The sequence below is a fragment of the Triticum urartu genome, chromosome 3A (genome assembly GCF_056163025.1).
Source record: "Triticum urartu cultivar PI428250 chromosome 3A, HENAU_Tu73, whole genome shotgun sequence".
NCBI lineage: Eukaryota > Viridiplantae > Streptophyta > Magnoliopsida > Poales > Poaceae > Triticum > Triticum urartu.
Genome location: NC_141875.1, coordinates 18,948,961 through 18,972,085, shown reverse-complemented (window position 1 = coordinate 18,972,085; position 23,125 = coordinate 18,948,961). Strand labels below are relative to the sequence as shown.

Genomic DNA, 23,125 nt, shown 5'->3' with positions numbered 1-23,125 from the left:
TGCCCCCCTAAATGAGCTCGTGAAGGTCGGTGTCTGTAAACTACTCCCTCCATTCCACAATGTAGTGCATATAGAATTTTTTTTCTGAAAGTCAACGTTGCCAACATTGACCAAGTTTATAGAGAAAACTGTTTACATCTACGGTACAAAACATGTACATTATGAAAATATAACTCATGTATCCAATGATGTGCATTTGGCATTCTAGATGTACCCATTTTTCTCTATAAATATGGTCAAAAATTGTAATGTTTGACATTTAGAAAAAATCTATAGACACTCCATTATAGAACTGAGGGAGTATGAACTAGTCTTACTTAGCTTCAATCTTCTGAAAGGAGTGACAGAGCAGCTCAAACCCCTGTCGCGGCGAACTCAAAAGTGTCGGTGGGAAAAGCCAAGTGGAAGACCATGGACCATCCACTAAAGATGTCATCGCCGTCTCCAACGGTGGCAATGGCGCTATTGTCGTCCCATCTCTCATGTTGTACAACCCTGATTCAAGCTCTGTCGTGGTAGCCTTCATGGCCCTTGGGCTGAGCCTTGGACGCTCACTCATAAAGTAGATGCAATCTTCCCTAGCTCTGATGCCGCCGGCGGGGAGCGACTCGGAGCATCCCTCACTGACGAAGAGGGCGCGTCCCATGAGCGTGTCGACCTCGCTCCACTGTCCAAGGCCGTCGGCCAGGTCCAGGTCAGCCGCCTCGAAGACTTCAAACTAAGACGACAAATATGTCGTCTGTTGATACGTCATGTGATCAATCGTGTGTTCGACCATGAATAGGCGGTCACCGGAGGAGACCAGGTAGAAGCAAACCTCGCGTACGCGGTTGTAGCCCTCGTCCACTCTTGTTGGCGGCGTGCTGCTACGTATGCATCGGACGGATTCTCCAGTGGCCATGTCCAGGGCGTGGAGCTCATAGCTGCGGCGCAACACTTCTGACACGAGGATATAGAGCTTCCCTTTGAAGAGTGCCATGTCGACGGCACGTCCGGGGAATTCAGGAGGAGGCGCCCACGCCATGCGCATTGTTCCGCCACGAGTGTAGATGTTGTAGTTATTGCTCGTGTGCAAACGCCTGATCATGATGGCGACAAGGTGATCGGACACGATGACCTGCGGATGCTACTAGCGACAAGGTGGGTGATCTGTCCAGGGACTGTCGTGTCCCTGGAGCAGCGAGGGTGCACTTGAAGGAAGTCGCTGAACTGGAGGTGAGCACAGAGGTACTCAGGCTCGATGCGTTGAGGGGCCGCGTCGCCGGGGCGAGGGTTAATCAGGAAGCACTGCCGTCCCGGCGCACCAGAAAGAGCAGACGGCTTGTGGAGACCCGGGTGACGACGTCTTCTTCTGGGACAGGCGGACGGTCAAGTGCACCCTCGGCCAGGTCGAGGACGGCGCCGCTGCGGAGTCCGGCCTACGGGAGCAGCGGAGGCTGCGTCCGCGCGCTGGAGCGCCAGGAGCGGCACATGGCGCGGACGCGGGCGTGCTCGAGGTAGGACGGCAAGCGCGAGAGCACGTCACCCAACAGCTCGGGCGGGAGGTCCGGCCATCCGATCTTCGCCATCGTCCTCTTCGATATGTCTTCTACTCCCTCTGGCCCGAAATAAGTGACTCAATTTTATACTAACTTTAATAAATACTAGCAAATAGGTCCGTGCGTTGCAACAGGAAAAAAAACAATGCACTTCGTAGCCGAATAAGTATATGTAAACCGTGTGAAGAACGTCAAGGTAGTCCAATAGAGGAAGGCCGTTTCGATGTCCATGGCGACAGCAATGCTAGAAACCCGAGCAGATAGAGTAAGCGGCAGGCTGCACACAGAGAAGGCACGGGTATTCGCAAGAGAAGAAAAAGAAGTAGTTACGCCGATATAGAGCGGCGTGTGGCACGACCAGCGACGGTCGGGAATTGGGGCCGATGACGTCGTTTACTCTAGGGAGAGAGAGGCGTTGGAAAAATATATACTTTTAGCATGATATATTAGAGATGTACATGCAATTCAACTCTCACCGGAGCACTTTTTTTGTAGCCAAGCACGTCTCAACCATCATTATCGGATGTCTCGCCGACCCCCGGGTTGTCTTCCTTCCTCTCAGTAGGAAATCCGGTTTAAATTCTCTACACGTCCGAGCCCACAATCTCAATGTGCAGTCCAAGCTCGTAGTCCATGGACGTCTCTCCTGTACTAACCCTCTATTTACTTTTTTTTGCAGGAAAACCCTCTATTTACTTAATCTCTCTGGCAATGGATTCTCTTCTGTGTTCCTCTGTTTGTGTAGGCTGCTTGTTGATATTTCGGACAACTTGTCAGCGTTTATGAATTGGTGGAAATTGGTATAAGAAAGCAAGGTGAGACTATTTGACAAAAAAGATGCATGCATCCTCTCTAGTTTATAGTACTGCTAAAGAAAAACGCCTTCTCCATGAAATTCTATGAAGACGACCTGCCCATATCACTGGTAGAAAAAGGGCCTATAGTCCCGGTTTGTAAGGGCCTTTAGTCCCGGTTCCGGAACCGGGACTAAAGTGTCGGTACTAATATCTCCCCCCTTTAGTCCCAGTTCAATCAAAAACTGAGACTAAAGGCCCTCCACGTGGGCAGTGCGCAGAGCCCAGTCAGGAGACCCTTTGATCCCGGTTGGTGGTACCAACCGGGACCAATAGGCATCCACGCGTCAGCATTTCTGTGGCTGGGGTTTTTGTTTGCTTTTTGAAAGGGGGGGGGGGTTGGGGGTTTTGGGGGGTTAATTTAGCTGTTTCATATATTGTGTTAGCTAGCTATAATTAATAAAGAGAAGTGTCCTCTCTTATGTCCGTGCTTGGTCGACGCTACGTACTATACATACGTATAGAGAGGACTAGACACGCTGGCTAGCTAGTAAGCAAACGAAGGAAACAGAAGATCGTCATGAACATATATGCATACAGAGAGAAGTGATATTGACCACCTCTCCTTCTCCGAGAGATTGGTCGAACAACAAGTTCTCGTATATCTATCTGACACTACCGGCTACATATATACAATAATTATCTCTTACAAATATAATCATACGGACTCAGGGTCCACATAGAATTCTCCGTCTTCAGGGATCACGTGGTCAAGAAAGAATGCCGCCAATTCCTCTTGAATTGCTCGCATGCGAGCTGGTGCTAGGAGTTCATCCCGCTTCCGAAACATCTAATTTGAAGAAGGGGGTCAATACATATATATATGAATGAATGAAACTCAACACAAATGATGGTAATAAAATAAAATTGTGAATGTTGTTATTTACGTACTTCATATTGTTCGTTAGAGTACCCGCCCCGCTCACAGGTCGTGTGACGGATGGACTCGCAGATGTAGTATCCACAGAAATCATTCCCTTGTTCCTGCCACAACCACTTTACAAGAAATAGAGGTCAATCAAACTGATAAGCAAGAATGCTAAATGGTATTGATGAAACTAGCGCTTGAATCACTAGGAGATGCGCGGAACATGCTACTATAGTACTTACTTTCGGGTGTCTAAATTCCAGCTCCTTCGGCAGTCCCGGAACTGTTTTGGTGAATTTTCTCCAAACCCTGCCGGACAAAGAAAACAATTACTTGATATCAGGAAATGAACAAAGTTGCTGATATGGTGGATAATGATCGATTTAACTTACTTCTGGAGTATTTGAGTCATGTCTGCATAGTCCTGGGGATCTTTTCGTTTAGATTCTAAGACGGTTACTACTCCCTGCTCAAGCTTAATCTCTAGGAGAATATAGTGGAAACTGCACGCACATGCATAACTCATCAATTACATTACTATAACCTTGACTAATATATAAGGGAAACCGAATATGCACAAGACAGTAACACTCACCTGAAGTTGTAAGGAAAGAGTATTATATCTTTGTTTTGATTTATTACGAACGATCGTAGCAAGTTGGCCTCGGTAGCTGCGGCATGAAGTTTAACCTCAGTTGCATCTATGAGATATGTGTTAATGAACCCAATATCACCGACTTGTCTTTTCTTCAATTCGGCGATCTTCAATCTGCATAATATAGTGAGGATGATTATAAATACATGCAATGAAAGAGCTAAGCTATATAGAGAAACTTAATGACAGAAGTAGTACTACTTACAGACAGTAGCAGGCGACCGTTGTTTTATCAAGGGCCAATTGATTAAAAAACTGATAGAACTCCTCAAATGGAACAGACAACAGATCAATTCCGACGAGGTCATGCTCCTTTTTAACTTTCACATACAAAGTACTCCTCCCCCCAGAGTCTCTGCAGATTTTCAAGTACCAATCATGCAATCTTCGCATCATCGTTGATAGAGATCTTTCATCTTTGACGAGAGGCTTCCCGTACTCGTATCTTTGTATCTGCACGTCCATGGGTTCATAATGTACTTCGTCGGGCAGGTAATCTGCAAGATTGCTATAACCGGGCACCATCCTCGGATCATTAGCGACGTTGTGGCTAGGCACCTTAAGCGGGGGGCACGATTGCTTCGCTTGTTCGTCGAGCTGGGCAATTTGTTTCCTAGCTCGTCGTTCTTTCAGCCTTTGATCACTGACAGTACTTCCCGACCGCTCCGCTTCGGCAAATTCCTTTCCAATAATGCGGTCATAGTTTCTTTTCGGCGGATCAGACTTCGGTGGTTTTGTCAGGGCAGCCAGAGTGCGCTTCACTTTCACCCGATCTACCTTCTCCTCCGGAGGTGGATGTTTCTTTGCTTTCACCCCTTCAAAGAAGTTCCTCACTTCTTCTCGCGCGATCTCGGCGTTCTCCTCCAGGGTCCTCTCATATGGTAACTTCTCTGGAGTCTTCAGAGAAGGACCGAATATGTATGTCCTCCCGCCTCTGGTTGTACTGCTAGACGCTGACCGAGCAGACGTAGCGGTTGTCTTCTTTACTTGCTTAAGAGGCGGAGGAGAAGGACTACGACGCGCCGGAGCAGCTGGAGCGGCGGCAGGTCTCTTCCGCCCTTGCTGACGAGGCGGAGAAGGAGGAGGTTGGCTGCTCGGGTGCGTCGGCGCAGGCGGAGAAGGAGGCGGAGTGCCGCCACGCGCCGGAGAAGGAGCCGGCCGAGGGCCCTGATCGTCACTCGCCGAAGGAGGAGGCGGTGGAGGCGGAGTGCCCTGACTCGCCAGAGGAGGAGGAGGAGGCGGTGGCGTCCAGTTCGGAAGGTTGATGAGCTCCTTCTGCCATAGGCATGGAGTCTTCAGAGCAGACCCCAGCCGAGTCTCCCCTTCACCGGTAGGGTGGTCAAGCTGGAGGTCCTCAAATCCCTCCGTTATCTCATCCACCATCACCCTAGCATATCCTTCTGGAATCGGCCGGCAGTGAAAAGTTGCGCCGGGTTCAGTAGGATAAACAGAGCCAACAGCCGCCTTGACCTTCAAATTCATCCATTGCGTCATAAGGTGGCAATTTTGAGACTCCGTTATAGCATCCACGGGATAGCTGGCAGGAGCCATCAAGGCATGCTCTGGCTGAAGCAGCTAGGTGGAAGCCACGCTGCTTCTGCGCTGAGATGGCGGGGTAGCTTCGGGGGAGGCTTCGGCAGTACGTTTGCTGCGATTTGCTTCTCGTTCCTCTATCGCGTCTACCCTTGCTTGCAGCGCCTGCATTTGGGTCTGCTGCACTTTTTTCCTCCTCTCATGGGATTTGTAACCGCCTGCGTCCGAAAACCCAACCTTCCACGGAATGAAGCCTGGCATGCCTCGTGTCCGTCCAGGGTGCTCAGGATTCCCGAGGGCCATTGTGAGCTCGTCGTTCTCTCTGTCTGGAAAGAACGTCCCTTCCTGCGCTGCTTCGATATACTGCTTAAGCTTACTGACTGGTATGTCCATTTGATCGTTCGTCCAAATGCACTTCCCTGTTACAGGGTCCAGGGTTCTGCCAGCCCCGAAGAACCAAGTCTGGCAACGGTCTGGCCAGTTAATTGTCTCTGGTTCGCTCCCTTTATGAACCAGATCATTCTCAGTCTTGGACCACTTAGGCCGGGCTACGAGGTAGCCACCTGACCCCGTGCGATGGTGAAGCTTCTTCTTCGCAGCATTTTGCTTGTTTGTCGCCGACATCTTCTGACTCTTTTCCGATGTCTTGTGGGCCACAAATGCGGGCCAGTGATCTCTGATCTTCTCATATCTGCCCTTGAATTCTGGTGTCTCATTATTTTCGACAAACTTATTCAGCCCTTTCTTCCACCTCCTGAATAGTTCTGCCATCCTCTTCAGAGCAAAAGACTTGATTAATTTCTCTTTAACTGGGTTCTCTGGATTATCCTCAGGCGGTAGGGTGAAATTTGACTTCAGCTCAGTCCAAAGATCATTTTTCTGCATATCATTGACATAAGAGACCTCAGGGTCTTCTGTAGCCGGCTTAAACCATTGCTGGATGCTTATCGGGATCTTGTCCCTAACCAGAACCCCGCACTGAGCAACAAATGCGCTCTTTGTCTGGAGGGGTTCAATAGGTTGGCCGTCGGGCGCGATTGCTATGATCTCAAACTTTTCATCCGAGCTCAACTTTTTCTTCGGGCCTCGTCTCTTTACCGAAGTTGTGCTCGATCCAGAGGGCTGGAAAAAAGAACAAAGACTTAATTAATATGTGTACATACCAAAACAATGAATGCATCAATCAGCTAGTCAGCATAGGCTTAACTAATATATATACCTGGCCGGACTCGGTTCGGTCACCGGAGCCGTCCTCATGTTCTTCTTCTTGCACCGGCATTAGGTCACCGTAGCCAGCTTGTTCACCCTCTCCTTCCAGACCATCGGTTTCGTTGAGAAACAACGAGATGGCATCACTTCCTTCTACGATTATGTCCCTCAACAACGCTTCTTTTGTTGCTTCGTCTAGGGCGTTGTCCATAGTTTCTACAAATATTTACAACATGGCAATTATTATTCAAACATGACAGATGGATATATTAGTGCCAAACGTAGAACTAGCTACCTAATCATAGTAAGCTATCGGGAGGGGGTATATATCGAGAATAGAGGAGAAGAACCCTGGAACCCTCGACCCCTAGATGACCCTCTTCTTCCTCTCATGTTCGAGAGGATCGCCGAGGGGTCGGGAGGTTGCCTAGTGTCAAAGGATTCAACAAAACCATGTCTTCATCATTAGGCGAAAGTAACATGTGCATGATGGTACGAAGCTCTTCAAAGTTGTTCTGGAACGGAATCCCAGATAGGATAATTCGCTTTTTGGTACAAAGTTCAGCAAGAGCCTTCCGAATATCGCTATTTGGAAGGCCTGTGCTGAATTCGTACCAAAAGGCGGATTATTCTATCCGGGACTCCATTCCAGAACAACTTTGCAGAACTTCGTACCAACATGCCCTGGTTACTTCCGGCTAATGATGAAGGCATGGATTTCTTCAATACTTTGACACTAGGAAACCTCTCTCGACCCCTCGGCGATCCTCGACCCCTCGAACCCTCGACGACCCTGGAACCCTCGACCCCTAGACGACCCTGCTGGAACCCTCGACCCTATAGGAAAAAAAAGAAGAAAAAAAGAGGAGAAGAAGAAAGGAATAGTGGAGAAGAAGAGAAAATAGAATATTCTATTTTCTCTTCTTCTCCACTATTCCTTTCTTCTTCTCCTCTTCTTTTTCTTCTTTTTTCTTCTTCTTATTTATTTCTCCTCTTCTTTTCGGTAGAGGAAACCCTAAATAGCTAGCAAGTATCGTGGGTGTGAGATACATGTGGCCTTCGGTGTCGGACACTACATCCACGTCCCACAAGTGACGTGGGCGTCGAAGCCCGCGCCACTTGTGGGATGTGGATGTAGTGTTCGACACCGACGGTACATGTATCTCACACCGACAATACTTTCTATTTAGGGTTTCTCCTCTACCGCTCGGTGACCCTCTCGACGACCCTCGTTCCCGATAAAATAAGGAGGAAGAAGAAGAAGAAAAAAGAAGAGAAGAAAGAATAGAGGAGAAGACTTCCTCTTCTTACTCTCCTCTTCTTCTCCCTCTTCTTCCCCTTCTTCCTCGCCTCTCTCATGAATGCCCGACGTTCTCGACCCCCCCCCCACGTGTCGAAGAAAAAAAAAGAAAAAAAAGGAGAAGAAGAAAGGAATAGAGGAGAAGAAGAGAAAAATAGAATATATATATATATATATATATATATATTCTATTTTTCTCTTCTTCTCCTCTATTCCTTTCTTCTTCTCCTCTTCTTTTTCTTCTTTTTTCTTCTTCTTATTTATTTCTCCTCGTCTTCCTCTCCCCTCTCGGCGACCCTAGACCCCCTCTCGACCCTCGACCCCTAGGCGACCGTCGACCCCTCTCTTTTTTTTCTTCCTCTTCTTTTTTATCCTCTTCTTCCTCTACCGCTCGGCGACCCTCGACGACCTTCGTTCCCGATAAAAAAAAGAGGAAGAAGAATCTCCTCTATTCTTTCTTCTCCTCTTTTTTCTTTCTTATTCCTCTTCTTTTTTTATCCTCTTCCTCCTCTCATGTTCGACGACCCTTGACCCCTCGGCGACCCTAGACCCCCTCTCGACCCCCTCTTCTTCTCCCTCTTCTTCCCCTTCTTCCCCGCCTCTCTCATGAATGTCAGACGTCCCCCCTCCCCCCCCCCCTCATCATCATCTATCATCCCCCCTCTCATGTTCGAACTTTTCTGAACATATATAGCCACACATACACATAGCCACATACACATACATAGCCACACATACATATAGAACTTTTCTGAACATTCATATAAACTTTTCTGAACATTCATATACACATACATAGCCACACATATATAGCCACATTCATATAAACTTTTCTGAACATATATAGATGATTTTCTAAAAATGTAACTTTTGCATATATGAACAGGAGAGCAGCGGCGGCAATGGGTGGCATCGTCGGCGACGGGGATGGGAAAGGGGGGAGCTCACTGGGGGCGGGCAGCGACGGGGAGAGGAGGCCAGCGACGGGAAGGAGGACGGCGGGCTCGGGGACGGCGTGTGCGGGGCTCGGGGACGACGGGCTCGGGGTGGCACACGGCGACGGGGACGGCCGCGGGCTCGGGGCGGCACACGGCGACGGGGACGATCGAGGAGGCGGGGCTCGGGGCAGGGCGCGCGGACGGCAGCGAGCTCGGGGCAGGGCGGCCGGCGACGGGCAGGAGGGCGCGACGACGACGACAGCGACAGGGCGCGGCGACGGCGATGGGGCAGGGCGCAGCGACGGTGACGGGGCAGGGCGCGGCGACGGCGACGAGGAGGACGAGTAGCCTGGCGGCGTCGGCGATGGGGAATGGAGCAGTTGGCGAAAATTTCCAAAGTGTGGGCTTATATAGCAGAGTCTTTAGTCCCGGTTCGTGGCAGCAACCGGGACCAAAGGTGTGCATTAGTCCCGGTTGGTGCCACCAACCGGGACCAAAGGCCGCCGCTTCCCGCCCTTTGGGCTGCCGAAAATTGGTCACGGTTGGTGCCACGAACCGGGACCAATGCCCACTTTAGTCCCGGTTGGTGCCACCAACCGGGACCAATGGCCTTGTGCTGCCCCGCGCCCAAAAGTTTAGTCCCACATCGCTAGCTGAAGGGCGCCGGCACTGGTTTATAAGCGCTGGTGTGCCTCCCCATTCGAGCTCCTCTCTAATGCAGGCTTTCGGGCCTAAACTTGCTACTGCCTGTGGGCCTATTGGGCCTTCTGCGGGCCTGAATCCTGGCCCATGTAGGGTTTCTAGTCGTATTCAGGCCGTGGAGGCCCAGTAGGAGGCATTTTTTTTTGGTTTTTTCTTTTTTATTTCTACATTTTTTTGGTTTTTTATTTTTTTATTTCTACTTACAACTAAATACTTACAGTTTTTTAGTGATTTATTTTTGCTTTTAGGTCACAAAAATTATAAACTTTCTGTTAGTGCCATTAGTTTTAAATTTTGAATAGTTTAAATTTGAATTTTTAAAAATTTGTGTGAATCACTAGTTTATGAATAACTTTACTATAAAAATAGAATTTTTTTTCTTCTTTGCTATTTATTTTTTATTTATACTTACAATTAAATACTTATAGTTTGATTTTAGGTCACAAAAATTATATTCTTTTTGCTATTGAAGAATATTATAGTTTTATTTTAGTTGATCATAACATAATATTTTAATTGATTGTTTTTATTTTCATAAAAGTTTTGTAGTTCATTCTGTTTGCTATTAATTCATTCTTTGAGCTAAATGACTCTGAAATTGGAAAGCATTTCAAAATGAACTCTGAAAAGGTTGAAAGTTGGCATGGTATCATCATTTCCCCCCGTTGCAGCATCACCGTATTCAGGGGGCACATAGTTGTCATCGTACTCTTCTTCTTCGCCGTCTTCCATCATAACCCCTATTTCTCCGTGCCTCGTCCAAACATTATAATGTGGCATGAAACTCTTGTAAAGCAGGTGGGAGTGAAGGATTTTCCGGTTAGAGTAAGACCTCGTATTCCCACATTCAGTGCATGGACAACACATAAAACCATTCTGCTTGTTTGCCTCAGCTGCACCGAGAAACTCATGCACGCCCTTAATGTACTCGCGGGTGTGTCTGTCACCGTACATCCATTGCCGGTTCATCTGCGTGCATTATATATAATTAAGTGTCCAAATTAATAGAAGTCCATTATCATCGAGAGGAGAAAACTTAAGTAGTGTGGCTCGGGCATTCCATCGAACACCTCATGTGCATAGGAGGTGAGCTAGAGCACCACAAAGCCCTCTCCCCCTCGGCCAGAAAAAACAGAGCACTGTGCTCTGCTCTTGCGCGAGGGGGTATATATAGGCACCTCATTGGTCCCGGTTGATGACATGAACCGGGACTAAAGGGAAGTCTTTGGTCCCGGTTCAAGCCACCAACCGGGACCAATGGTGGTGGGCCAGGAGCGAGGCCCATTGGTCCCGGTTCGTCCCACCAATCGGGACCAAAAGGTCCAGACGAACCGGGACCAATGGCCCACGTGGCCCGGCCGGCCCCCTGGGCTCACGAACCGGGACCAATGCCCTCATTGGTCCCGGTTCTAGACTGAACCGGGACTAATGGGCTGAGCCGGCCTGGACCATAGCCCTGTTTTCTACTAGTGTATAAAATAAATTTTGTAACGTGGCTTTGGCCCATAAGAGATGGCCCAGTAGTGCATTAATTCTAGAAGGCCTTGTAGCCGAAATCACTAATTAAGGAGTACTTGTTGCAAAGATCATCCAATTTTCCTAGTTGCGACAAGTGGCGCACATGCAGCACGCCACTTATCGCAGCCTGGGAGTTTTCCCTTTTTTCGTAGATCCGTTTATTCAAAACATTTTATCTCTCAAACCGTGCGTCCAAATCTCGAACCGCTTTCATCGTTGGATTCCTCGCGTCGAGATCTTCAAAATTAGAGGGGTCAACAAGATCCTCGATGAGAAAAATGGAAGTTACATCAAGTCATGTTCTTCTTTTTCATTTATATCGTAATCATCTCTTAAACATCCGGTGAAGAGACATAAGCAACCCGCTGAGGACTTATTCGGTTTGCGGTTTTGCTAGAGGATTCTTACAAGATTTTGATCCTCAAGATTTTTTCATCTGTGTAGAATTTGTTTCAGAGGAACAGAGGTACAAGATTCTAGAGGATTGTGTCTATATTGACCTCAATCCTGAGGGGGAGCATTACGTGAGAGCTAGCTCATGGAATTTTCTAAAGATTTGAGTGGGCATCTCATTCTAACCATTTACGTTTCCTGCCCGTGTGATTTCGAAATCCTGTAAACTGAACGAGCCCTCAAAGAATAATGGCTAGAGGCACGCTCCCCACAAGATAGGTTATCAAACCGTTGTTTCACTGTCGAACAAACCAGAAAGGAAAACAAGAGCATGAAAGGAAACCGAACAAGTTTGGGAATTTCATAAAATGTTTGTGTTTTCAAATTTTGTTCATAAATTAAAAAATGCTCACCTTTTAAAAAAATATTCAGAAATTACAAAACTGTTCACATTTTCCAAAAAACACTATCTTTCATATAAAAATCATATTTTCCAGAAAAATCGTAATTTAAAAGTATACCATCTAAAAAAGACTGCTACAGTGCCATGACGACACACAGTGCATCGGTCGCTACCGTGTGCGTTAAATGGGCGGCCCAGTCGTGGCCTCCCCTTTGGGCCTTGATCTTTTTTGCCGTGCATCCCTCTCTTACGCTTAAGCTTGAGGCCCAGCCCAGCAAACAGCAGGGCAGCCACCGCCTGCCTGCGGAAGCCGCCACGCCACGCCGTGAAACTGTACAGGCCAGCCGGAGCCGGAATCCGACGGCGCCTCTCCCTCCCTCTCCACCGCGCCGAGCTCCCCACAAAACACCGTACGCACGCCTCTCCAAGCCCGCCGGCCGCCGACGCCCTCTCCGACGAGTAGGCCAGGCCTCTCTCCACCACGCCGGCCGGATCCCCGCCGCCGCTGACCTCCTTCGTCTCTCCCCTCCCTTCCGCCGCCATGCTTCTGGGCGCTAAGGTGGTACCCCGCGACAAGGTGAGCTCCCTTGCATCCCCTGGCTTCCACTTCTTAGCCTGCGAACCGCACGGGATTTGATTTGATTTTGATTTTGATTTTACTCCCCTTTTCTTTTCTAGAAGCAGCAAGGAGGCGGCGAGGAGGAGGAGATGGGAGGTGACGGGATGAGGGCCACTGAGGTTGTTAGCAAGGAGATGGAGGGCGTCCGTGCCATCGTGCTCAAGCCGTCCGAGTCCCTCGACGAGTCGCGATTCATGAAAATCGCCGGCGCCGACTTCAACGACGCCGGCCTCGGCCTCGACGGCCTTCTTGGCTCGCTCGCCTCCACGGGCTTCCAGGCGTCCAACCTCGGCGACGCCATCGACGTCGTCAATCAGATGGTATGCCCGCCTTTTCCCTTTCTCCCTCAGCCGCGAGCTTTGCCCTTTTCAGCATGGGATTAGTTCGCAGATACTCCAGCACCGGAGTAATTTATTTCGCCATTTGGAGCACTTAGATAGCTGGATATATATATCGTTTCGATGCCAGGGTGAAGCTGATAAGTGTTTTTTCTTCCCCAAAGTAAATCTTTTAGATGTATCTGAACAGTCTAGCTGAATGTGTGTGCGTCTCCTATTTAATCCAAGTGCTTTGCATTAAATTAGCTGGAGATGATCTATATGAAGGAATGCCTGTCATATCACTATGCATGCTTCCGAAAATTAAGTACTCGTTTCCAGAATTTCTGCCGATTTTCGCTACTCCTTACATTCTACTGACACTTCCTCCACTGTAATAATTTTCTACAATGAAGTTAGATTGGAGCTTGTCGCATGAGAAGCCAAGCGAGGACTGTGATGAAGCTGAACTTGACCCGAAATACAGAGAATCTGTCAGGTGCAAGATATTTCTTGGTTTCACTTCAAACCTTGTTTCTTCCGGTATACGGGATGTTATACGGTTTCTAGCTCAGCATCACATGGTAAGTGCTCCAACTTGTGTCACGTTTGCAAATCTGAAAGGAAAACAACTTTAAATATCATTTTAAGAACCTGTGTTTGTTCCAGTCAATTACTAACTTCACTAACTGCATTGCCATTGATGATATTTTCCACAAAATTCTTCAGGTGGATGTTATTGTTACGACAGCTGGGGGTATAGAGGAAGACCTCATAAAATGCCTCGCACCAACTTACCGAGGTGAATTTTCTTTACCTGGGGCACTTCTACGGTCAAAAGGACTTAACCGGATAGGAAATCTGTTGGTGCCCAATGATAACTATTGCAAGTTTGAAAACTGGATCATGCCACTCTTTGACCAGATGCTACAAGAACAATCTGCTGAGGTAATCATTCCTCTTGGCTTAAACACAGTTGGTAATAATCTGTTTTAGTTTTCCTTCGGTATGTCCCTAGTTACCGAAATCCCCTGATACTGTGGATTATGGCTACCCTTCCTTGTACGTGTCATGGGCCCATTATAGTGCACATGGAAGCTTCTGATGCATAAATTAGCTGCAAAGTTGGTAATTTGCAGGGGATGCATGAATAGGAGAGTACATTAATTATATCTTGTATTTAGCGAAACTAGTAGTGATATAATTTTGATAGGGTTGTCTTCTAATCTTTGAAAATTTCCTTAATTGAAGGGTACACAATTACTTTTCTGGAACAGCAAATAAGCAGACACTATTTGTTTCACATGCTATAGTAAGGATGCTTAAAACAACTGAAATTCTACATAACATGAAGTCACGAACTTTATTGTAACCCGGCTCCATGAGTTTCCTTTCTTTCAGATGTATGCATCTAGCAGTATATGCAGGAATAAAACATCCAGACTACAGAATCTTGTCAAACCTAATGTGTGAAGTACACTTTATAGGTTTCTGCACAAGTTGCTGAAGTCTACGCAGATATTGTTGCAGCTCGGTTGATATTTGATTGTTTAATTAAAGATAATCCAGCATTTCCTACAATGTGAGTTCTTTCTACAAGCTTCACTGCTGACCATACTTATGTTTCTTTTAACTTCTTGTTACCTATAGAATGTCTGGACACCATCAAAAGTGATTGCTCGTCTTGGCAAAGAAATAAATGATGAAAGCTCCTACCTTTACTGGGCATACAAGGTAGTATGCTTTTGAAAGTTCTTCGTTATTTTTCAAATTATCAAAAAGTCTGCAAGCATGTGTTTGTGTAAATGCTGATCATATTTAGGAAGCCTGTAAATAACTATGTTTGCTAAACAGGGAGATAAACTAGGGTTTCTTAAGAATTTTGTTGAGTTTGATTCTCATATTGGTTTTATTTTACCATAAAAAATTCTTTACCGTATTGAGTATCATGATTTTACCCAGAAATAGTAATCATTCCTGAACCAAACTTTTATTTTATGTGAAGTGGTTGGTCACAGTTTAGGAGATGTAGCATGGTAGAGTTGCTGGCTGGCTGTTACACTTGTTGGGTTGTCCTTCACTTTATTCCATGGAGAATATGCTTAACACTGGGTTGTTTTTTCTGTGTTGAAATTCTTACTTTCAAGAACTATTTGTGCAAAGGCTGAAGTTGCAAAGTGCTGACTCGTTAAAATCGACCAGAACAATATTCCTGTATACTGCCCAGCATTGACTGATGGATCACTCGGAGACATGCTGTTTTGTCATGCAGTTCGCAATCCTGGTCTTATTATCGACATTGTACAAGGTAAGTTCCACTTTATTTGATATCCTTACTTTGTGTTTGTTTTCAAATGCTTGAATGGTTTGCAGATATAAGGCTGATAAATGGTGAAGCCATTCATGCAAGCCCAAGGAAGACGGGGGCCATAATTCTTGGTGGAGGCCTTCCAAAGCATCACATATGCAATGCAAATATGTTTCGCAATGGTGCAGATTATGCAGCCTATATCAACACAGCTCAAGAGTTTGATGGAAGCGACTCAGGAGCACACCCAGATGAAGCAGTTTCATGGGGAAAGATCAAAGGTTCAGCAAAGCCTGTAAAGGTATATATAGATGTTCACAAGTTTGAGATATTTTTGTTTTGTGTTTTGCATACCAGTACTAGGTAATATTTTCCTTAGGTATTAGGGTATAATGATCATGATGCACCTGCTTATGTGTCCTGCAATTGGTTTATACTCCCTACCTTCCTAAATATAAGTCTTTTTAGCCATTTCAAATGGACTACAACATACGAATTTATGTAGACATATTTTAGAGTATAGATTCACTTGTTTTGCTCCGTATGTAGTCACTTGTTGGAATCTGTAGAAAGACTTATATTTGGGAACGGAGGGAGTAGAAAATTGCATGCATGATCCTGAGCTTGCTTATAATATCTAGACCATCTTGATTTATCATTTTCCCATGTACACTGTAGAATAATATTGCAGCCTATGAGTTTATGGCAGTACGAGTGATTTCAAGAGACGTACTTTTGCTATGCAATGGTGTCATACATCATATTTGATGATCATCATTATTGTAATCTAACATTCCAGCTTTTGGAAATCCAGGTTCACTGTGATGCTACTATCGCTTTCCCATTACTTGTAGCCGCAACATTTGCACGGAGGTCTCGTAGTGCAAATTCAACCAACTGAATTTCTGGCTGTGAACCAAGGGCCTGAAATTTATTTTTTATTGATCTCCAACCATTTGTCCGGGCTCTTTGGAGGATAACATAGAAGGTTTTTTGTCAGATGCCGGACACGATTACTGGTTTCTTTTGCTCGATGTACACCTGAGATTGTAATACCAAATGTATGCTTTGTAATGAGATTGTGTAAGAGGAAATGGACTATTGAGTCGTTCCTCTCTTTATCTGACTCTGGAAAAAACTGCGACTTTACAAGCAAAGTACCTGGTGAGGATCATTTGGTTTTGTAAGACGGGGGACTTGAAAAAGTGGAAAGGCTTACAGCATTGGGCCAACAAAATAAAGTTGTTTGGTTGAATCAGTTTGTTGCTTGATCCCTCATACAAACCGGGTGAGAAATTCTTGCTAAAATTGTAAATACAGATCGTGATACGGTATTATGAAAATTCTTGCAAATGCTATGGTCCCTATTACATCACGGTTCGTTGACCAGCGTCTGCGTTGCCACAGCTGAAGCAGAATGACCGACCACCCCTCACCAAGTCAACATTGTTGTACCCTTCAGTTCTGCTGAAGGTTATTTTGCATTTTCAACACAAAATAGCATTGCCATATAGCTTTCCTATGTCCAGCATTTTGTGCGCCATCTCATCCGCAACCATCTTGCACGAGCATGACATCTGCAAGTAGACACAACAGCGAATGCCAAGCGGACGAGATGCCCCCCCCCCCCCCCCCCCCCCCCTACATTATGTCGAGCGCCCAATGTGCATTCTCTCGAAGAGGGGTCAAGAAGGTCCTCAATGAGAAAATTGGAAGTTACGTCAAGTCGTATTCCTCTTTTTCATTTATATCATGATCATCTCTTAAACATCCGGTGAAGAGACATAATTAACCAGCTGAGTGCTTGTTCGGTTTGTGGTTTTCCTAGAGGATTCTTACATGATTTTGATCCTCGGGAATTTTTCATCTGTGTAGAATTTGTTTCACGGAACATAGGTACAAGATTTCAGAGGATTGTGTCTATATTGACCTCATTCCTTGCAGGATTATTTTGTTCATTCCCGAGGAGCATTCTTAGCATTATTACGTGAGACCTCATGGAAATTTTCTAAGGATTTGAATTGGAATCTCATTCTAACCATTTGCTTTTCCTACCCCTGTGATTTGGAAATCCTGTAAACCGAACGAGCCGTCAAATAATAATGGCTAGAGACACGTACAGTCCTCACAATGACAGGTTATCAAATCGTTCTTGCATCGTCGAACAAACGGAAAGAAGAACAAGAGCACGAAAGGAAACCAAACAAGTTTGGGAATTTCATAAAATGTTTGTGTTTTCAAAATTTGTTCATAAATTAAAAAATGCTCGCCTTTAAAAAATGTTCAGAAATTACAAAAACTGTTCGCATTTTCCAAAAAACACTATCTTTTATAAAAAAATCGTATTTTCTAGAAAAATCGAAATTTAAAAGTACCATCTAAAAAGGACTGCTACACGACACAGTGCATCGGTCGTGACCGTGAGCGTTAAATGGGCGGCCCAGTCGTGGCCTCCCCTTTGGGCCTTGATGTTTTTGCTCAGGAAGGGTGACGGGAAGCTTAAGCTTGAGGCCCAGCCCAGCAAACAGGACAGCGGAAGCCGCCACGCCACGCCGTGAAACTGTACAGGCCAGCCGGAATCCGAGGCGGGCGACGGGCAAGGAAGGAGGACGTACGTGTTGTGCCTGTGTTTAAGTTAGGTGGGGATTCCATCCAATAATGCTAAGGTAAATGTTTGGATGCGGTGCGCCGGTCCAACTTTCGGCCGGTTTGCACTCCACGCTGGCAAAACGCGCCTCGCCTTTTTTCAGCGTCTTCATCCCCTACCTTCAGCCTTACGCGCGCGCATCCTTCCCTCTCCCTCCCCTCCCCCCCCCCCTCCCCCATCGGACAACGACTGGGCCACCATGAGCTACATCGCCGGCGGGCAGGCGCTCCCTCGCCGGCCGCCATGGCCAGATCCATCCCTTATCTATAGCCTTCACACGCGCGCATCCCCTCCCCCCTCCCCCTCCTCTCGGGTTGCGTTTGGGCCACCACAAGCTCCATCGCCGGTGGCTAGACGCTCCCTCGTCGGCCGCCATGGCTGCCTGCCACCATGCCCTGCAACCGTCACCTAGAAAAGCTTCAACAACCGTTGAAAAAAGCTTCAACCATGGACATAGAAAGCTTCAATGGCACTGCACAACAAGGGGAAGCTGCAACCGTAGTTGAATTTTGTTACTACCGGCAAAGCTTTTTGCTACATCCATCAGGCAGAGATGCGACCTCGTGAGGACGACAATGATGTTTTTGCTGCAACCATAGCAGGATTTTGCTACTACCGTTGGAGTTTTTTGCTACATCTATTCAAATGGCGTTGATTGACTCGCGGCCGGCCGCCATGGCTGCCTGCCGCCATGCCCGGATCCTCCCTCGTATACAAGTGTTGCAACAGTGACCTAGAAAAGCTTCAACAGCCGTTGAAAAGAGCTTCAACCATGGACATAGCTTCAATGGCACTGCACAACAAGGGGAAGCTGCAACCGTAGTTGGATTTTGCTACTACCGGCAAAGCTTTTTGCTACATCCATCAGGCAGAGCTGCGACCTCGTGAGGACGACAATGATGTTTTTGCTGCAACCGTAGCAGGATTTTGCTACTACCGTTGGAGTTTTTTGCTACATCTATTCAAATGGCGTTGATTGACTCGTGGCCGGCCGCCATGGCTGCCTGCCGCCATGCCCAGATCCTCCCGCGTATATAAGTGTTGCAACCGTCACCTAGAAAAGCTTCAACAGTCGTTGAAAAAAGCTTCAACCATGGACATAGAAAGCTTCAATGGCACTGCACAACAAGGGGAAGCTGCAACTGTAGTTGAATTTTGCTACTACCGGCAAAGCTTTTTGCTACATCCATCAGGCAGAGCTGCGACCTCGTGAGGACGACAATGATATTTTTGCTGCAACCGTAGCAGGATTTTGCTACTACCATTGGAGTTTTTTGCTACAGCCATTCAAATGGCGTTGATTGACTCGCGGCCGGTGGCGACGTATTTTCCTGCAGCAAGCATCAATGGCGAGGGCAGCGGAGCTACAACCGTCGTCATCAAGAGCTGCAACAGCAGGTGGAGCAGTTGCATGGTTCGAGGCGACAACGAGACTGGGAGGGTGGGGGACCGGTGACAAGGATGGCCGGCAAGGGCGGGATCCGACGGGCGACGAGGAAGACCGGCGAGGGTGGGGACTGACGACGGGGACGACCACCGGAGGGGACAGGAGGCGCGGTGCCGTGCTCCCCGAGCGGGAGACGCGGATCCAGGCCGACTGCCCAAGGAAGAAGAAGTTGGGGGTGATTTGTTTTTTTTTGCCTGGATCCAACGGCTGCGTGGCTCAAATCCGATGGCCTGAGCTGGACCGGCCGAAACGCTCGGCCGGTGCGCCAGCGCCTATAAGCGCCCTAATGCTAAACATACACTCTTCCCCTGATTTTCATGGGAGTGGGCCCCTCCTCCCCCTTAGGGCATCTCCAACAGTTGTGAGATAGGTGTTGGTAAATTTGCCACCTAGGACATAGTGATGATGTGGCATGTATTAAATGTGGAGAGAGAGCAAAGTTGTATGTAGATTAACCAACAACCTTTGCACAAGCTCCAAGGTGAAATAGAGAGCAATCACATTTATTGTCTCACCATCTATTGGATAGTTTACATACAACCTATTAGAGTAGTTGTATGATAGCTTGTTGGTTGATGACATGGATATTTTACTAACAAAACTAACATACAACCTGTTGGAGATGCCCTTAACCTCCAATCATAACCCATCTGTTTGTAAAACTCATGTAAACCGATGTATGTGTAGCATTCCATCGAGTGAGAGACGAGCCACCCGTCCGTGTAAACTACTAGCTAGTCTTACTTGGCTGCCACGAGGTGGGTGTACGTGTTGATTCGTGGTTGTTGCGATTAACCGGACCGTGCATGGAAAAAGAATAAAGAGTCATACGGATCGTGGGATGAAGAACAAATCAACGGTTCAAAGCTGGTTCGATGGATTGATACAATCAGGCACAACCACATCCGCCCCCTCCTTGGTCCGACCGGCACCTTAAGATATCCGCCTGTAGATGGAAGCAGAACCCATCCTTTCTCATCACCCGACACTGCCTGGATCGCGACATCAAATGATACATTGAGTTATAGCAGTGGCAGCAAGGCGCCTCCGAGGCCTGGTGCTTGTCCCCACAGACACCAAGGCGAACCTTTTCCCCCCTTCCCAATGCATCATTGGGTTAGGCCGTGATCTTCGTTGTGGCATGTACAAGGTGGTCTAGTTCTTCATTCGTTTGAGAGACAATAAATTCTACAACGGGGTGGAGGTGTGCACCGTGGGTGACCATGTTCCTCCTTGATGGAGAGAAATCACGGCAGATCAGTGGCACCACGCCTATCCATGGGTGACCGCGCAATCTGTGAATGGGGGTGTGTACTGGATCGCCGACATCGATACCAACCTGGAGCCGCACCCACGCCGCCTCCTCCGCTTCGGCTTGGATGATGAGGCGTTGAGCGTCATCCATTTGCCTCCTGATCTATCGAACCTCGGGATCGATGGCAGCAACAAAGATGTTGAACACTTGAACTTGAGTGTGTTGCATGAGGAGTTGTGTCTAACCAGTTACAGTGTCAATGAGACTAGTGACGTGCATCGGCTAGTGATGGTCTGGTCGCTGGTGGAAGACGGGGCCAGCTCTGTGTGGGAACCGTGGTACACGTAGCATGGGATGGGCCCGTGCCAGCCAATCGCTCTTCTTCCGGGCATGCTGATGCTACGGTCCAATGTCATGCACTGCCTCTACGATCTGCAGACACGTGAGCTGACAAATGCTTGTGAATTGAATAGGCTGAGATACCAACGTCATGGGTTAGTTGAACTTGAGCCTGCTTGGAAGGATGTGTACTTCTTCAACCTTATACCTTACACGGAAAGTCTTTTTCCAGTCGGCACTCACCGGGCCTCAACTTCTCCTCGTGCGGAGGAAATTAAATATGGAAGCTCATAGCATAGGTTAGTTCATTTTTCTCTTTGGTTCATGCGACCAGATGATTTTTGTAAATACAGACCAACAAGTTCTGAAAAATAATAATCTATCAAGCACTTTACTTGCTCCGACAGAAATTTTGAAAATCTAAAAATCAGAATAAAGCGACCATCGCTTGCGTCGAACCAGTTTGTGTGTTTTGTTTATTTTTATCATCTGTGCTTTGATCGCCACTCGATGAGGCAGAGTCATGCGGATGGCCACCGTCTCTCTAAACTACTACGAACTATATTTTTATTAAACACATTCAGCTGCGCATCCGGGGCGTGCTCTCGTGCAGTCCACGTCAGATTAGCTAGAGACAAAAAAATCGGCGGTTTGACCTTTGCTGCCCCAACGCGTTGTTTGCTTTGTCCAGAAGAAAACGAGAGAGGAGGAAATCGCACCCACCCGTTCTCCCTCGGCGCACGCTAGGGTTGCTGCTGCCACTACCTCGCCCCATCGGCCCATGGCCAGGTCCTCCGACGCCAACCACCGAAGAAGGAAACAAACTCGACATCCAATCGTCCAGACCTTCTCTCGACCCAGGCAAGTCGCCTACTTTCTTCCCCTTCCCTCACCCCCGACCCCTCTCTGCCGCCTCGTTTCCTACCCCTTTCTCTTCTCAATCTGAATCCATGGAGATAGCCAGCAGGGAGGACGAGTATGTGTTGGAGGGCGCTGCCGGCGGCGCCAAAAGTAGCTCAACAAGAACCACCATCATGCGGAGGCAAGACACTATCGACACGGATCCGCTTCGTCTGCGCCGGCAAGGGCCAACCGTTCCAGATCCGACCAGGTACGATGCATCCTACCTTTTCCAACTGCCGAATACTTCTCTAAATCATGGTGGGCACTGCCCATGGAGGTTCATATGAATCAATTTACTTTGAGCAGTGTAGTGTCACAATAGCAGCTCTCCCTTTTTTCCTTGCATGTTTTATAATCTGCATATTTTGTTGTAATGGCTGCAGTAAGGAGTAAGGCAGTAACAGAGTTGAATCACTCAATATATGCTGCCATAGGGCATGTATTAGACTGTTAGTTGATGCAGGGGAGTTGCAGCAATAACAGGTGTTCACTTAGATTCGAAACTCTGAATTTTATTGATTCCTGTCTTAGCCCTCTAATCCCTTGATAGATTTGTGCCTAGCCACCTGAAATTTTTCTGGCGAGTTTACTGATTTGGACATCAATTTCGAGCTTTCTTGGGAATGTTTAGAAGTCTCAAAATCAGCCTGGGTCACATGCAGCAGTAAAAACGCAACAAATATAACATTATGCAGTGAGTTGTTGCTTTTTGAGCAGAATATCAAACTATCAGCTTAAGTTAGCGAGAGCAATATATCAGGCGTTCAAGAGCCTCATTCACAAGGTATAGCCGAATACCAATCGGTGACAAGCAGATGTCAAGACGCAAGATTAAATGGTGGATATAAAAGTAGTTTCAACAGACTGTGCAGAGAGTTCACTTTGCAGATGGTAAACTGTAGATTTCCTGCTTCATCCCCCTCCGTAAATTAGAGGGAAGGTTTTTAACAAAGTAGCTCTAGCTTTGATCTACAAGACCATGATCGATGCCACGCCAAACGCACAAGGCTGAATTGATTACACCACAACTATGCAAAGCTGTCTTATATTCGACCTGGTATGACAATGCATGATGTATTTTGATCAGAAACTCATAGACCATGTAGCATGCTTGGCTCTAGGTATGGATTATCCTTTATTTGAAACTCATGATGCCAGAAATCCACAAAAAATAATCAGTTTTTGGATGGAAAGCGATACTACAGGAACACATCGTTCTAATTAACTTAATTGTATATGAAGCTTTGAGAAATTTACAATGAACAGAAGGCCTTTGCGACGCTGTAGAATCATTATAAGAATTCTACAATGGTATAAGACAGTTTAGCAGCTGAAGCAGAGGTTCAAGTAGACCTAGATTCTGACGAATGCAATGTCAC

The 23,125-nt window shown here is 47.0% G+C and overlaps 1 protein-coding gene and 1 pseudogene across 2 annotated transcripts; both read left to right on the top strand.

The window, feature by feature from the left end:
* The first annotated feature begins 12,187 nt into the window (after nucleotides 1-12,187).
* On the top strand, nucleotides 12,188-16,413 carry LOC147977925 (deoxyhypusine synthase-like). Of its 2 annotated transcripts, none has more exons than XM_087546028.1 (8): nucleotides 12,188-12,488; nucleotides 12,596-12,850; nucleotides 13,264-13,431; nucleotides 13,577-13,795; nucleotides 14,498-14,581; nucleotides 15,050-15,155; nucleotides 15,221-15,456; nucleotides 15,970-16,413. In XM_087546028.1, the coding sequence occupies exons 1-8, from the start codon at nucleotides 12,453-12,455 to the stop codon at nucleotides 16,054-16,056; spliced, it is 1,191 nt and encodes a 396-aa protein (XP_087402154.1). In that variant the 5' UTR covers nucleotides 12,188-12,452; the 3' UTR covers nucleotides 16,057-16,413. The 2 variants fall into 2 exon arrangements, with proteins under 2 accessions (XP_087402154.1, XP_087402153.1); XM_087546027.1 differs by having other exon boundaries at nucleotides 12,590-12,850.
* A 2,735-nt stretch (nucleotides 16,414-19,148) lies between these two features.
* On the top strand, nucleotides 19,149-21,137 carry LOC147977924 (uncharacterized; annotated as a pseudogene).
* The last annotated feature ends 1,988 nt before the right edge of the window (nucleotides 21,138-23,125 follow it).

Coding starts and splice junctions, on each gene's coding strand:
- LOC147977925 (XM_087546027.1), top strand. CDS start 12,453: ATGCTTCTGGGCGCTAAGGTGGTACCCCGCGACAAG. Junction 14,582..15,049: donor ACCTTTACTGGGCATACAAG/GTAGTATGCTTT, acceptor AAAATCGACCAG/AACAATATTCCTGTATACTG. Junction 15,156..15,220: donor TATTATCGACATTGTACAAG/GTAAGTTCCACT, acceptor AATGGTTTGCAG/ATATAAGGCTGATAAATGGT.